We start from the raw sequence: 15,892 nt of genomic DNA on the forward strand, positions 1-15,892 counted from the left end.
ATCACATCCTGCCGTTTCTTTACAAAAGCTCTCCCAAACAGCTCGGCTATGCACTTCTCCACCATCTGCGAGAGCCGGCCTGCACCCACTGGTGCAGGCCGGCCGAGTATGTGCCAATTAAAGAATCTTTTAGGTCTTACTATTGATTACCGCTTGATTTTTCTATTGTTAAACAAACCTAACAATGGCCCTCACACAATTTTGAATGTGTATGAACCAAAAGAACCCAAATTTAAAAAGATTTGCGTTTTGATGGCTTCAATTTGGTAACACCACAACAATTTTAAAGTCACATTTGACGAATGTGACTTTATTTGCCGCTTTTTTTTTGCTGTTTCCCCATAAAACGTTCAGTTGTTATTCCTTAATAGTGTACATGACTCTTGTAAAATTGCAAGCTTTAATAGCTGACTTTTGTTGTGATTTGACTTAACTTTGGGTAACCTATCAATAGCTTAGTTAATCACGCTTGACTCCAGTTGGTCTTTATTTACTTATTTTTTTCTTTCTTTATTCTTTCTTTATTTTTATTTTTCAATTATTATTTGTTGCTGTAAGACTGCACCGTGTGGCTTTATCTTAAAAGCGGGGCTTTTCTTGCAATATGACTTTAATTAAAACGACAACAAATTTCATAAATAAGGTCTGACTAACATGACTGCCCCTAACACACACACACACACACACACACACACACACACACACACACACACACACGCATGCACACACACACATTTTTTTAAACCTCGCAAATAAGTTATTTCTTGCGAAATTGCACCTTACAATTGTGGACTGTTGTTGAAATAGGATGACTAGGGTAAATTAAAACTTCTCATCGCTGTTGCAATATTGAAACAAAATAAAAAACACAATGAAAACAACTGCAGCAGACTGTGAGCAACGTTACTGCAGGGTTTGGAAAAGAAACAAACACAAAAAAATATGAGGGCTTTGTGCATATGTGCATACAAATAAAATCATGCATATGTGTTTAAGATGCTTTAATGCAGCAAGCAGTGTGATCAAAGTATTCCCTGAGATGACTGTTAGCTCTTTATCCTCACCGCAGTGTGTCTGGATGTCCCCTGGCTGACAAGACACTCAAGTCGCTGATGGCAGCCAACTCTCAGGAACTCAAGTAGGTATTTAAAACATATCCATTGTTGTTCTTGTTGTTGTTGTTGTTCGAGGATTTGACATCCCAGAACAAGCTGGTTCTGCCCCGCCTCTTGCTTCTCCAGGATGCATATTTCCACGTACTTATGGGATGAGTTTCTTTGGCATTTGCAGCGGCGGCGCTGGCTATTTGCATGATGAGCATGATGTGTGTCTCGGCTGTGCAGGTGCCCGACACCTGGTTGTGATGGATCGGGACACGTGACGGGGAACTACGCTTCGCACAGAAGGTAGCCGTGGCTGAGGGGTGGTGGGAACACAAATAGCAACCGCCTCAAAGATTTGTCAGATGCTTGACATTGGAGCAGACGGTGAAAGTCTCGCTCTGTGGTTTGCAAACACGCTGGACTTATTCCATTTCTTGTCTTGGGTTGTTGGTTTTTTTGTTTTATTTTTTTTTCTTTGGTGGAGGACTCTTATAGTCTTGTTTCTCAAAGTATTATAGAAAAAAAGCATTTCTCCTGATGAAGGCCTGACTCTTGTGTGAGGCATATGGCACAACAACTCAAAAACTGGACTGACCAATCAAGCATTTTCCACTTATCAGAAGTCAGCCTTGTTAACTAACACTCGACAGCTGAGCGCAGCTCTGCTTACCATTTGGCTTGGACATGGGTTTGAACGACAATTGGTGTGACGCACACATGGGTGTTGTGGGTGTTGCTTCATGGTAATGTCGCAACCGCTGGAATCCAGCTGTTGCTTGAAAGGAGCTTTGGAGATTTTGCTCAGCCCACCTATCATGATACGGCCCAGGAAGTTAACTGTGGGAATGGTTGTTGTGTACATTTGTATAAATACAGAGACAAAAAAAATATTTAAGCTGAAAAATAAAGAAAGAAAATGCTGTATTTTCTGTACTATAAGGCATAGCTAAAAGCAATCAATATTCATCCGAGCTTTGGAGATTTTGCTCAGCCTACCTATTGTGTTACGGCCCAGGGTGTTAACTGTGGGAATGGTTGTTACGTACATTTGTATGAATCCAGAGAGAAAAAAAATATTTCAGCGGAAAAATTATGGAAAAAAATGATGTATTTTCTGCACTATAAGGCATACCTAAAAGCAGTCAATTATCACATTATTATCTGATACACCTTAAATACGGGTGTATATTTTAATATCCTTGATGAAGTATTTTAAATGTGAAGTAAATCACTTTCTTACAGCTGCATAGGTTGTGAAAATGCAATATTAATAAATCTGTATTGTATTCATTAAGCGTAGCTCCATCTAGCGCACAGGTGTCAAAGTCAAGCCCCGGGGGCCAAATCTTGCCCGACACATCATTTTACTCGGTCTGCGAAAGCAAATCAAACTTGTGGAATTCCATGATGCTAGTTCAAGTCGGAATCAAAATTTCCCCGCCTCCAACAAGATTAAGAACCACTGATCTAGTGGATGGGTAATGCAACTCCAGCCCCTGTTGTAACTTCTATTCTATGCACCTTATAATGCGGTGTGCCATATATCGGAAAAAATAAAATAAACAAGCGATTCTTATATTCCAAAGTGCCTTATAGTGAAAACGATGGCACTTTATTAATTTTACAATTGACGACTTGTCAGATCGGACTGCTTATCTGTACATGAAAAAGTAGCCACTTGCCATAAACCCCCTTTAAATGTTCAAATGTGCTTGGCTGTTCTTTCTTCACAGCTTGTCTGGATGTCCACGTGCCAGAAGAGGAGGTTTAAAGCTCACCCCGAGCAAGGAGGACAAAGATGAGCAAGAGCTTAAGTAAGACATTTCTTTCTTTAGTCCCTCTTATTTTGCTGTCTGTCACAAAATAGCAAAAAAGGCAAAGTAGCAGCCTTCGTATACCTGCAGGCCATCAAGTTGCGTAAAATACAAAAAAAAAAAAATCAGCAGCTTTTGTGCTCACATTAGTGAATTACTTTCTTCGGATTAGTACGCTGTGATGTGTTTTGTGGGATTTGAAAGAGAATATCAGGCTTATCACTCGCTCGCTGGCCCTCCCTCTTTTGCTTTCTCTCTCTCTCCCGCTTTGAGTGCTTTCTTTGTAATTATGTGAAGAAAACGTCGCCACCGGCCTCATCATCCAAAACAATAATGTAATTGACATGTGAGCCTTTGTGGACGTGTACATCTGGATGCTGAGTTTTGGTTTTTTTATGTATTTATTTTTTGTATTATTTTTAATTACTAATGCATCAGCTTATGAGTATGGATCTCATACACTATTAGAGAGGAAGGATGAGGACACAGGGGGCCCAGATGGCATGACCCTTTTGGGTCTACCATTCTTTGGTCAAATACAAAATGTGGACCGTAATTCTCTTTGCTTTACATTTTGTTACATAGTAAAATACTTTGTCTGTACAAATCAATTCATTTTCTAATTTTTCTATCACCGCACTCCCATTAAAGTTCAGCGTGGATTAGTTACTTCTACTTAATGCGATTATTTGAGTTCATTTCCAGTTTTGGCCACTTCTTTTTTTTTAATCAGCATTTGGCTGGATTAATCAACTTAATGGTCAACAAATCTTCCGGTCCAGTTATTGAAAGAGATTGTTTTAATGATGATCTGAGACCCCGTTTCGCTCCAACAAATATAAAAATATAAGAAATGTGATATAGTACTTTATGTATTGATTTATTTTGAACCACAACTTTTCAAGCTTGCAAAGGATTTCTTCAAAAGAAGGTGTTTTCTTTCAATTCTGACATATTGCAAATGTATTCTGTGGAAATAATTTTAGCGAGTGGATTTCTAATTTCATTCATTCTACAATAGTAAATTTATGATTGCTTTTTCTGTCAGATTTTTTTTTTATTGTATTTTTGGTCCAACCTTGTGCCAAGTTGACAAGAAATACGATTTTTTTGGGTTGTCCTTGTACTAAACTTTAGTACTTTAGTACTTTTAGTACTTTGTTTCTTTAGTAACTAAAGAAACAAACAAAGTTGGGATGATAAACTCATTGGATTGGCTTCCAGGTAGACCTTTGGTTGACTTCCTCTTCTCAATCAATAACTCAACTGACATATTTTTAAAAGATGTGGAAAGAAACTGACCAAATGCTTTATCCCACCAATGAAAATAATTCCAACACGGTTGTTTATCTTTCAGGTGTCCAGTTTTTGGCTGTGAGGGGCAGGGCCACATATCGGGCAAGTACACATCTCACCGTAGCGCCAGCAGTTGTCCGCTGGCTGCAAGGAGACAGAAGGAGGCCTCTTCGCTCGACGGGCTCCCCTTTGCCTGGAAGAGCAACAAGCAGGAATTGCCACACTGCCCTCTGCCCGGCTGCAACGGCCTTGGCCATGCCAACAACGTGTTTGCCACGCACAGAAGGTGAGAATCATCTTCACGTCACAATACCACGTGAATCAGCTTCATGCTAAGTTTCCCTGTCTTGAATCAAAAAGCTTATCAGGTTGTCCGCTGAATGCGCAAAGTATCAAGAAAAAGCACTCAGAAGAGGAGATGATGACCATCAAACTGAAGGCCAGTAGCGGTAAGTTTATATATTCTACACTGAAAAAAAAAACATGGTACTGTTGAATTTACTCAACTTTATTTAATCAAGTGGTTGACCAAAATAAAATCCTCTGTATCCAGATACATATTCAAAGTGGATGGATAATCTGACAGCCAGGTTGTTGAGTGGTTAGCACGTTGTTGTCACAGTGCGGTGGTCCTGGGTTCAATTCCAACTCTGGCCTTCCTGTGAGGAGTTTGAATATTCTCCACAGGCCTGTGTGGGTTTTCTCCGGGTCATGTAGTTTCCTTCCAAATTCCAAAAACATGCTTGGAAGGCTGCTTGAATGCTCCAAATCATCCCAAGGTGTGAGTGTGACCATGAATGGTTGTTCGTTTCTCTATACCCTGATTGGCTGGCAACTGGTTCAGGGTGTCCCCTGCCTCCTACCTGACAATGTTTGGGATAGGCTATGACCCTAGCCAATTCACTGAAATTCTCGAATTAAAAAGCATGACGTGACATGCCATTCACGAATTTGTTCAGGTTTTGTTTTCTCTTGGGGGGTTCCTATCTAGCTCTGGTCAGACCTCTGGCAATGTTTTCTCTCCCACGAGGGGGCAGCATTTGCCTTTTGTACAGCCGCCCCCACTTCTACTGCAGATAAGTCAATAACCAAAAAAGCTTGACCTAAACATAAACTTTTTTTTCAGATGAAAGAAGAGAGTCTAAGGTTTCTTAATCTGCATTGAATGTTTATGTTGTCCTAAAAGTATCCTGTATATTCTCTACAATTTGAGTGAAAATGACAAACTCCCTGGCATTGGAGTGGTCACATATTTGCACATCATCTGGCAATGAATGAAGTAGTAAAGATAAAACGCTGCGGAAAATGAAGGAATGAATATATACATATTTTCGTTATTGTACGATTCTGCTACAATGTATCGCTCTATTGTTCTTTTTGATTGTAACGTGTCCTTGGATGCTTTGAAAGGCGCTTGTAAATTAAATTATTATTATTATTATTATTATTATTATTATTATTATTATTATTATTATTATTATTATTATTATTATAACCACTCGACTACCAGGGCGGCCCGGTAGTCGAGTGGTTTGCACACCGGCTTCACAGTGCAGAGGTCGCAGGTTCGCGTCCCGGTCCGGCCTCCCTGTGTGGAGTTTGCATGTTCTCCCCGGACCCGCGTGGGTTTTCTCCGGGTCCTCCGGTTTCCTCCCACACTCCAAAAACATGCATGGCAGGCAGATTGACCACTCCAAATTGTCCCTAGGTGTGAGTGTGAGAGTGACTGTTGTATGTCTTTGTGTGCCCTGCGATTGGCTGGCAACCAATTCAGGGTGTCCTCCGCCTCGTGCCCGAAGACAGCTGAGATAGGCTCCAGCAACCCCCGCGACCCTAATGAGGAATAAGCGGTACGGAAAATGAGATGAGATGAGATTATTATTATTATTATTATTATTATTATTATTATTATTATTATTAAATGATAACTTTCTTTTCAAATATCAACTTTGCTTTTTCATTGCAAAGCAATTTTATTGAAATAACTCCTGGTAACATAACAATTTTATTCTTTCAGCGCTTGCAAAATAAACTTAGCACTCTGACCGACAATAAACACACCTGAACTCTGGCTGACTTATCTTGTGTCTGGTCCACGTAAACCAATAATTTTCCAACACTGTTATAGAAGCAGAGAACTTTGTACATCTGTATTACTATTGACAACAAATTAAGATATGGTTAAAACATTGTAATTGAAATTGTCTACAACCAATCATCATAGCCGGAAGAAAAACGGTTTTGTTTTTTGAAGACGTATTCATAATGTGTGACTGGTAGGCATTGAAAGCAAAGAGGACGGTCAACATTTGGAGCAGGACATTGAGCAACTGAATGAATCCAACATGCAAATGGAGGCGGACATGAAGCAGCTGCAGGCGCAGGTAAGCATCAACTCTTTTGTGGAGAAAGGAAAAAATGACGTCTTTTTAACTGGGCTGTTGTCGTGTTTCTACCTGAAAGCAGATCTCCTCGATGGAGTGCAACCTGAAGAGCATCGAAGAGGAGAACAAGATGATGGAGCAGCACAATGATGGCCTTCTCAAGGAGTTGGCTCGCCTCAGCCAAGCGCTCATCAGCAGCCTCACCGACATCCAGCTGCCTCAAATGGTACCGCGCGCACACACACACACACGCACATACACACGGCCAATTTCATTTCAACAGCAAGCTTTGGTTTTTGCCATGCACAGGGGCCCATCAGCGAGCACAACTTTGAAGCCTACGTGAACACGCTGACGGACATGTACAACAAGTCGCAGCGCGAGTATTCTCCCGAGTGCAAGGCCCTGCTGGATAACATCAAGAAGGCCGTCAAAGGTATCCACGTTTGAGCTTTGCCGACTGGGCGCAAGTGCGACGCGTTAATGTCAAAGGCCTCTTTGAAAGACGGCCACGTTTGTACTGCTTTTCACTTTGTTTCCTTTGATCCTGCTGAGCTTTCCACTTCTCTTGCACTTGGTTTTCTTTTTATGACAGTTATTTATGATGATGATGATTCTTATTATTCCATGATTATCAATATTCTATTTGTCCATCGCTGTATTTATTATTATGATGAGCATTAATATAATTTGGGTCATGTGTATTTATTTCCAGAGATGTAAATGATTCAGAATTCACCCCCTGAATAAAAAAACAATGTTCCAATATTGTGACGTGCATTAGTTAGCTGTCCCTTGAAGAAAAACAATACTAGTTACACCAAAAGTGAACCTATTTTTATGAAGCTTTTGCTTTCTTTATTGGAACGTGAATGTATGCTAGATGATGTGACAATACTGCACTGTACCATTTTCTTTATTTTTTAATTGATTTCAATTTTAACGGCAACAATGCATCACAAAATTCCACTTTTTCCATTCCTATCAAATATAATTATAAAACTGCCTTCTGTGCACACGCACACAAACACACACACACACACACACACACACACACACACACAAACACACACACAGGTGAGGTGTGCATGTCGTACGTGCCTAAATGTATATGGATCAGTTTAAAATATTTAAAAAAGAAAAAAAGACTACAAGTTGTTTTGTTTGTGCTAGGCCAGTATTACGTGAATGATGTTTATTCACAGTATAATTATTTCCGTAAGCAGAGGACTGACGTTCCTGACGACTGTTTCTATAGCTCAGTAGCTGATTGCAATTATTTCTGATGTGATCCTTTTTCAAGCATTGTGAGGTCAAAGCAAACACAAATGGACTCCTGATTCACATTTTTACAAGTGCTTCAAAAAGCCTTAACAATCCTTCCTTAAGACACTTGTGATATTCTTGTACCACTTAGGATAGATTTGAAGCTTACTTTAAGAAAGAAAAAAAACAATCTTGAACGTTCATCAAATTATCCCATAACCCCCAAAATGGGTAGCAAAACAAAATACGGTGCTGATTAATCATTTTTTGCAGTCTTGCAGACTTTACTTTGAAGCAGGTGTACCACAAATGTTCACGAGACTGTACTTCAAAAGATTGATATATTTTGCATCACAAATGTACTGGTTCGTGGAGATTTATAAAAAATGGAAACACTTTACCAGCCTTGCTTTAAATCTTGTTTTTTTTCTCTCACTTCTGATCTCTCACAAACAGCAACGTATATTTCTGTCACCATGTAGCCAAGGTTACTATTTTCATGAAATAAAAGCAAGAGCCAAATTATCTCAGCATCACTCCTATTTTATCCAAATAATGTTTTTTTAAATTAATCCTGAAGAAAATATCCCTCAAATGTAATGTTTTCTTTTTATTTTCTTATATGTAATTCCAACCACACGCATTGTTTGCTCAGGAAGCTCTGGGAATAAAATGTATTTGTCCCCCACCCTACAATCTTCCCGTTAGTATTTGATGTTTTGTAATGTGAAACGCTTCTTTTCGGGGAACGATTATTATTATTATTAGTATCATAAGAAATGGTATTGTTTTTGTTGTTGTTGTTGTTTTTTTTTTTTTTTTTTTTTTGTTTCCATTTTTCTTATTGGACAGGATGGTGTCATGATTTAAATTTCCGTTGAAGTGTGTTTGTACATTCAAGTTTACTTTTACGATTTCATAATTTACAAACACAAACACACAAAAAAGATGTGCGCTGTGTTGTACAGTTTGTGTATGGTAGAAATAAACTTTTCAAGCATTTTTGTGTGTGTTTGCTTTCTGGTGCAATTTGAAACATGTCCATTCTATATCGGCGACCGCCGGCAACGAAGAGGCATCAAATTATAGGAATGGGTGTAAAGTTTGAAAAATCTTCCATCTGACAACCTTATATTCCCCCATATATGGGGAAAGTGTGTCTCACCACACAGTGAAGCGTCTTCAACGAACGAACTCCATTTGCCACCAAATTCAATTTTTGCGTGTTACCTTGTCTGTTAGCCCCCCTACGTGGTCAAAAGCAAGCATTACATTCACAAAGCCGGGAAAACCTGAAGGGCAGAAAAAATACATTAAATATGTAATAATATATATTTAAAATATATAATAATACATAATAATACATACACAAATAAATATAAAATAATAAACAAATACACAAATTGAATGAATATTCTTTTTTTTTTCGATCCCCAGTCGTCTTTGGGCAGTAGTCGGGAGACACCCTGAACCGTATGCCAGACAATCAATCGCAAGGCACACATAGATGAACAACCAACGGGATCCACGGAACAATTTTGTGTTCAATCAACCAGCCATGTATGTTTTTTGGAATGTGGGAGGAACCCGGATTACCAGAGAAAATTCAGGCAAACACCAGGAGAAAAACTGCAAACACTGCACATGTGCGTTGTGAGCTTGACGCGCCAACTACGACGATATTTTTTTTTACTTGTCCGACACAAACATAAAGTGAGAGGTGAAAACTATAAGAGAAATGTTCGAATTAATAATTGACTGAACCTCATTTGGCAGCAATCACCACAAAACAATTCCTGCACAACATCCAGAATCAATTTGGGGTTTCTTTGGACAAAATGTGATCTCTTGAGGCGTGGCTCAGTCTTTCAAATAGGTTGAGGTGTGACTGTGAATCTCTTGCAGTCTAAATATCTTCTGTTAAAGCTATTCCAAGTTGACTTTTGTCATTTTGTTTTTTTAGTGTGATGGGAGAAACTGAGATGTGGAGTGCAGGACAAAGGCCAAGTCTGGCTATGGCAGTAGTATTGATGCGCAAGATGTCTTGTAAGTGAGAGTCCAAGAGCCATGTCCTCACATGGCTTTTACTTAGGTTCATAACCGAGAATGTCTTCTCACACAAATACGTCGACAAGCTTAGCATTTTCTTACCAAATGCTCGAATCTCTGGAAACTTGTCCTTATCCAGCTGTCGGTAAAATTTGGCGAGAGAAAGCTGCTGGTGCTGACCGTGGATGTCTGCGTCACACTGCAGCTCAATGATCTCCAGCTGCAAATGGTCAGGAACGTCATTTGTGTCAATGGAGAAAAGTGAGGATAAAGGAGTGATTTCCTTCCTGCAAAATACTGAAAGCATTGTTTAAACTCTTCAGCCAGAGATTCTTTATCTGATGCGTACCTCCTTGTTTGCGCACTGAAATTTCTCTTTGGGAATCTGGCCATGACTTCTTGCAGCGCTGGAAAGTGTGCAGTGTTGGGCTGGGTCGACAGCAGGTGTCTTTCAAACAGTTGCAGCCTGATTCCAAAGGCTTTGACATGTGAATATAGTTGGCTAATGACTGCATCTGGTCCCTGGAGACTGGTGTTGAGGACGTTTAAAGGACAACCGACGTCACTTTTTTTTTTTTTAACTGACATCAGAAAAACGTTTTATAGCATCTAAAATACCCAAAACACGCAGTGTGATATTTTTAGTCAAATGCAAAACACCAATAAAAATGACTTAAAGTGTCCAAAATCTGAAAAAAATTGAGCTGCGAATTGGGCATTTTCAGAAAGTCCCGCCCCCAGTTCGTGACGTCACGCCAAGACGTCTTGCATTGCTAGTGAATCAAAACAATGGCTTCAGATTCGGAGAATATGCTTTCTTGTTACACATCCAGTTATGAATATGATTCAAATACAGTAAAGTCTCGTTATATCGATATTCTCGGGAGTCGGAAAAAATATCGATATAACCGGACTATCGATATATCCGATCAAGCGGCATGTAAATTTTTCTCCTTGCGTTCATAGAAATAGTATCGTAATAAGCAGTACTATCGATATAACCGATATCGATATAATGAGACTTTACTGTAGTTCTGAAGAGGAAAGCATACATGTTTGCAATCGATTAAGAATTTATTTGTGCCATTTTGAGGCAACATTGGGGGGAAATCTCTCACCCAATAAAAGGGGAACAAAATGGCGACCTCCTGTGGCCACCTCCGTTTACACAGGCTGATAAATTCCTTATGGCGCTTGGACACCCTCTTCTGGCCTTCTGGCTGCTTTTGGGTGCAACACAAGGTCCCCAGACCAAACAAGTACAGCAAAATACAGTGACGTGATGGAAGGACCACTACAATGCGCCTTTTTTTACGGTCAGGGGCGGTCCTTTAGTGACGTCACATACGGACTCGTCACCAACTCAAAAACAAGACAAGTCTTAAAACGTAAAATATAGCTATATACGGTGTAATCTTTGTAAAATACACTCAGTAGAAGTCATTTGAAGCCATTTTACAAATTATGGACACAACTTGTCCGGAGACGTCGGTTGTCCTTTAAGATGCTTTGTAATGTCAACTAGAAACCCCAAATCAGCCAGCCACATAGGGTCACTTAGTTCTCCCGTAGGTTATCCTTTTTCAGCCAAAAACCCACAGATTTCTCACCTAAATGAGTAGAAGCGAGATGCAGAATCGACTAAGTTATCTCACATCATTGTGAAAGACAACATCTCCATATTCCACATGAATCTCACTGAGAAACTGTTGGAACTGACGCTGGCATAGCGTCCTGGAGCGGATATAGTTAATTGACTTCATCAACGGTCCCATAACATGTTCGTATCGGTGCTGTTTCACATACAGAACTTGTTGATCAATGATGCAATGGAGTTTTACAGCTTTCCCTCCTTCTTCACTTACTTTGTTACTTATTCGTGTTGCTAATCCGCTTTGTTTGCAAGTCATCGATGGGGCACTATCCGTAATTATCCCAGAAATTTTATTCCACCAGCGTTTCATGTCATCCATGGCAACAGAAATAGAACAGAATAAATATGTTCCTCTTGTTTGGGTTTTCAGGCTTTTCAGATCAAGTAGTTGCTCAGAAATATTCATTTAGTTGTCCACTCCTCTCAAAAAATAAGTAATTGAGCAGTGTCAGAGTGTGCTTTCGTCGCAAGGTCGTGAAAAAAAGTCAAACTCCTTTCTTCTGACTTCCAATTTGTCATTTGATGAACGATAACACTGCCTCAATCCTGCGTGCCACGGTGTTATGTGCCAGGCAGACTTTGACAAAATCTGCCTGCTTCTCAGGACATATATTTTTTTTACCATTGTCATCATGCAGTCTTTGATGAATTCACCCACGGTGAAAGGTTTGTAATGCTTTGCGATCAGCGCTGCTACCTCGTCACCAGCCTTTGTAGCATTCTCATTTGACTCTCGAGCCCTTGTATAATATTGCTGCTGTGAGATTCACTAGCTTCAAGGTGTTTCAGTTTCTCGCTGCGTTCATCAGCTGTGATCTTGTCATAAACGTCAGCATGTTTTTAGTAATGTTGCTTCACATTGGACTCTTTAAAAAAAACAGTCTCTTTACAAATAAGGCAGACGCAGTTGTTACGTATTACTTACATAACAACTGTGAATTTCCACCCATCCTTGAACCGGCGGCCTTCGCAGTCAACTTTCCTCCTTTTGTTGATTGTCGCCATTTTGAAAGTTGGTGGGCTCATTCAGTCAATTACACATATATTAACTTGCTGTTCCTAATTGAGACTATAGATGTCAGAATTTAACATTGCTACTGCCCAATGTATAGTATTAATTCTACATGCGGGCCAGACGGAGGCTGCTGGCTGGATGAAAATTGGCCACGGCTGCATTTGGCCCCCGGGCCAGACTTTGGACATGCTGGGTGAGAGAAACAGTGGTACACTTTGAGCAAATAAGATCTACCCCCTCAAAGCTGAGGTACTTGGTATACAGTATCTTAATGCAAATCTTTGCCAACGACTGGCTAAAATGTTTACCTGGATGCTGCTTTTTTAATTTTACTAATTTTAATTCTGAATTGGTAATCAAAGTTGTTTCATTGTAAATAGTCAAAAGTTTATAAATATACACAATCGGAGATTGGACATTATTGTTGGCCTTGTTTTGAGATAAGTCTTTGTTTTTGTATTTGTTATTTTTTTGTTGCACTCCATGTGTTACTCCATGTTGAGTATGTTCAGAAGATAGAAATTTAAAAAACGATATATTGTATATTTTTTACATTCAGAATTTGTTTTACTTATGATTATACTGTAGCAATAGAGGAAGGAGCACACACGACTGACTGTAGACATGTCTTTATTTCAACTGCTAACAAGTGGATCTGGTTCCAACATCAATAATGCAGTAAAACATTCTTACTTTATACACGCGCCCCGCGGTATACCTGCTGGGTGAGATGCATGGTCCTAGTGTCCGCTACAATACATTACAGTGATACCTTGGCTTACGAACTTCATTGGTTCCCAGACAGAGTGTATAAGGCGAAAAGTGTGTATACCAAAAAAATAATTTCCCCATGGAAACCATTAAATGAGAATAATCCATTCCCAGGCCCCCATAAAACATAATTTTCTACTTTCTAATTTTTTAAGCCTTAAAACTACACAAAATATACCTTATTTTTTGGATAATAAATGTGCTATGATATTATAATTAAATAAATAAACTGTATAATAAAGTCATTTTATTTACCTTTGTGATGGTCGTTGATGGCTTGCTGGAATGGATACCTTTTTGCATAAAGTGTCTCAAGGAGCTCTAGGTTGTACATCTTGGAAGTTGTGATATTGCAACAGCAACAGATGCAAGCAGACACACTAGAAACATCATTAATAGCTGGTTGCCTTGCTTGTATTTTCATTTCAAATTGAATTGATGGCTAGTGCGGGATATTTGTGGAACCTGATTGATGGGAATTTTAACCTTGCAGTCTACACTCTGCCTTTGAACTATCAAAGTTGAAACGAGTCAAATGTTGTCTGTCTGTCTGTTGTCCACCTCCCCTCACTGCTGCGTTCTTGACCAATCACGGGGCTTTAACTGACGACTGGGGACAGGGAATAGAGGACCAAAACAAGCCGGCTGCCATTTTCTTTTAGGAGAACGGGCTCGTTCGCGAACGACACATCACTCATTGTGGAAGCTCCGTGTGTATCCCGAAAAATAATTCATATGCCAAGGTAAAATTTTCATAAATTTAACGTTCATAAACCAAAAATTTCGTAAGCCAAGGGGTTTGTAAACCGAGGTATCCCTGTATTTTTTGTAATAAATTAGCTTAGCAACAAAAAAACAGAGGAGCCATTTGGCAACCGAAAAAGCCAGAATTTGCATCACGTGATAGAAATAATACGGGAACAAACACATGTGCATGCGCAAAGGGTACTCCCTCCTTTCCCGCCTTTTTGTGACATATGAAACCCTGTGGTTTATATTCCGCCAGTTAAATCAAATGCTCCTCAGGCACCGGAAGAAGAGCAACACCCGAAAGACCACAGAGCGCGTTGTATGTGTTGCGCCAGAAAAAAATGCATTCAGTTGTAAAGTTCAATTGAGTTGTGAACTCACTCGATGTTGTGACACATCTGTGCGTTGCTTTGGTGTATTCGGTTGCACTGTTTCGTGCGTAAGCTTTTTGTTTTTGACATTGTCGCCTTTTGGGGCTCGCCTCTGCTGTTTGCCTCCGGTGCTTATCGAACCGTCAGTTTCGACAGGAAATTGTCATTTTGTGTTTGGTTATTGCATTTGTGTTGTGTTGCATTGTTCATTGAGTTTAGAAAATGTGGACACAGCCATCAGCGTTTGGTTGGCTGTTTTGATGTTGGTAGTTTCAAACGGATAAAGCGTTGTTGAAATAATACGAAGAAAGCACTGTTTTCACTTCAACCTGGTACCTCCACTGTGAGGTCGACGCGCTAGCCACTGGCCCACCAGGCATCGCTTGCCCTGTTGTCATTTTGTATTTTGTGTTTTAAATGTCCTACGGTGAGTGGTCATTGAACGCTCACTGACTTGTTCTTCCGCGACAGGGTAAATACGAAGGGGGCCCAACAGGTAACGAGCATCGCGTTGTTCTCAGTTTTGCGCATGCGGTTTAAAACAATCGGGTGAAGGACCCGCTCGGACCTTCAAGGGTTGTTTGTAAACATGGGCCTTACATGTTTGTTATTTGTGACGATTATTAACTGAGTATGTTTCCATTTTTAGGTGCTGAAATTCGATCTGTTGTCCAGCAACACTTTTGGTGGTAGTTTTTTTAATGGGCTAGACAAATAATAACAATAATACATTTCATTTAGTGCCTTTCAAAACTCTCATGGTCATTTTACATGTATAAATTTAAACATAGACTGTTAATTCTCAATAATCACATGTGAAAAAAAACTGGACACTTGTAAATATGGGTTGATGCAATACCGCTACATATATCAATATGCCTTTCTTGAATGTAGCCACAAGGGGGCACAAGCCAGTGTCTTATTGTGCCGGTCCCAAGCCCGGATAAATACAGAGGGTTGTGTCAGGAAGGGCATCCGACGTAAAAAAATTTGCCAAAACAAATATGCGAATCAAATCTCTGAATCCCATACCGGATCGGTCGAGTCCCGGGTTAACAACGGCCGCCATTGGTACTGTTGACCTTCAGGGTGACAGTGGAAAATGGACTACTGTTGGTCGAAGAAGGAGAGGATGGAGGTGTGCCCAGAGGAAAAAAGAGAGAAATGGAACACCAAGAGTATACAACTAAGAGTAGGAACTTTGAATGTAGGAACAATGACAGGTAAAGGTCGAGAGCTGGTTGACATGATGCAGAGAAGGAAGGTAGACATACTGTGTGTCCAGAAGACCAGGTGGAAAGGGAGCAAGACTAGAAGCTTAGGGTCAGGGTTTAAGTTGTTCTATCATGGTGAAGACAGAAAGAGAAATGGAGTTGGGGTTATCTTAAAAGAGGAGTTTGTTAGGAATGTCTTAGAAGT

General features: G+C 39.9%; 1 protein-coding gene across 4 annotated transcripts in view; it reads left to right on the plus strand.

Annotated features, from left to right (window-relative positions):
* Positions 1-8,865, plus strand: part of st18 (ST18 C2H2C-type zinc finger transcription factor) — a 65,257-nt gene extending 56,392 nt beyond the window's left edge. For 2 of the 4 annotated variants that reach the window (XM_089008393.1, XM_089008397.1), the window contains 8 exons: positions 1,070-1,138; positions 1,344-1,406; positions 2,837-2,917; positions 4,275-4,499; positions 4,574-4,662; positions 6,494-6,597; positions 6,677-6,823; positions 6,907-8,865. In XM_089008393.1, the coding sequence (XP_088864519.1) occupies positions 1,070-1,138; positions 1,344-1,406; positions 2,837-2,917; positions 4,275-4,499; positions 4,574-4,662; positions 6,494-6,597; positions 6,677-6,823; positions 6,907-7,047 (919 nt within the window). In that variant the 3' untranslated portion in view covers positions 7,048-8,865. The remainder of the gene's footprint in view (positions 1-1,069; positions 1,139-1,343; positions 1,407-2,836; positions 2,918-4,274; positions 4,500-4,573; positions 4,663-6,493; positions 6,598-6,676; positions 6,824-6,906) is intronic. The other 2 variants (XM_089008395.1, XM_089008396.1) reach the window with 1 other exon arrangement.
* The last annotated feature ends 7,027 nt before the right edge of the window (positions 8,866-15,892 follow it).

Source organism: Hippocampus bargibanti, linkage group LG11 (genome assembly GCF_051943395.1).
Source record: "Hippocampus bargibanti isolate YZ-2025 linkage group LG11, ASM5194339v1, whole genome shotgun sequence".
Classification (NCBI taxonomy): Eukaryota; Metazoa; Chordata; class Actinopteri; order Syngnathiformes; family Syngnathidae; genus Hippocampus; species Hippocampus bargibanti.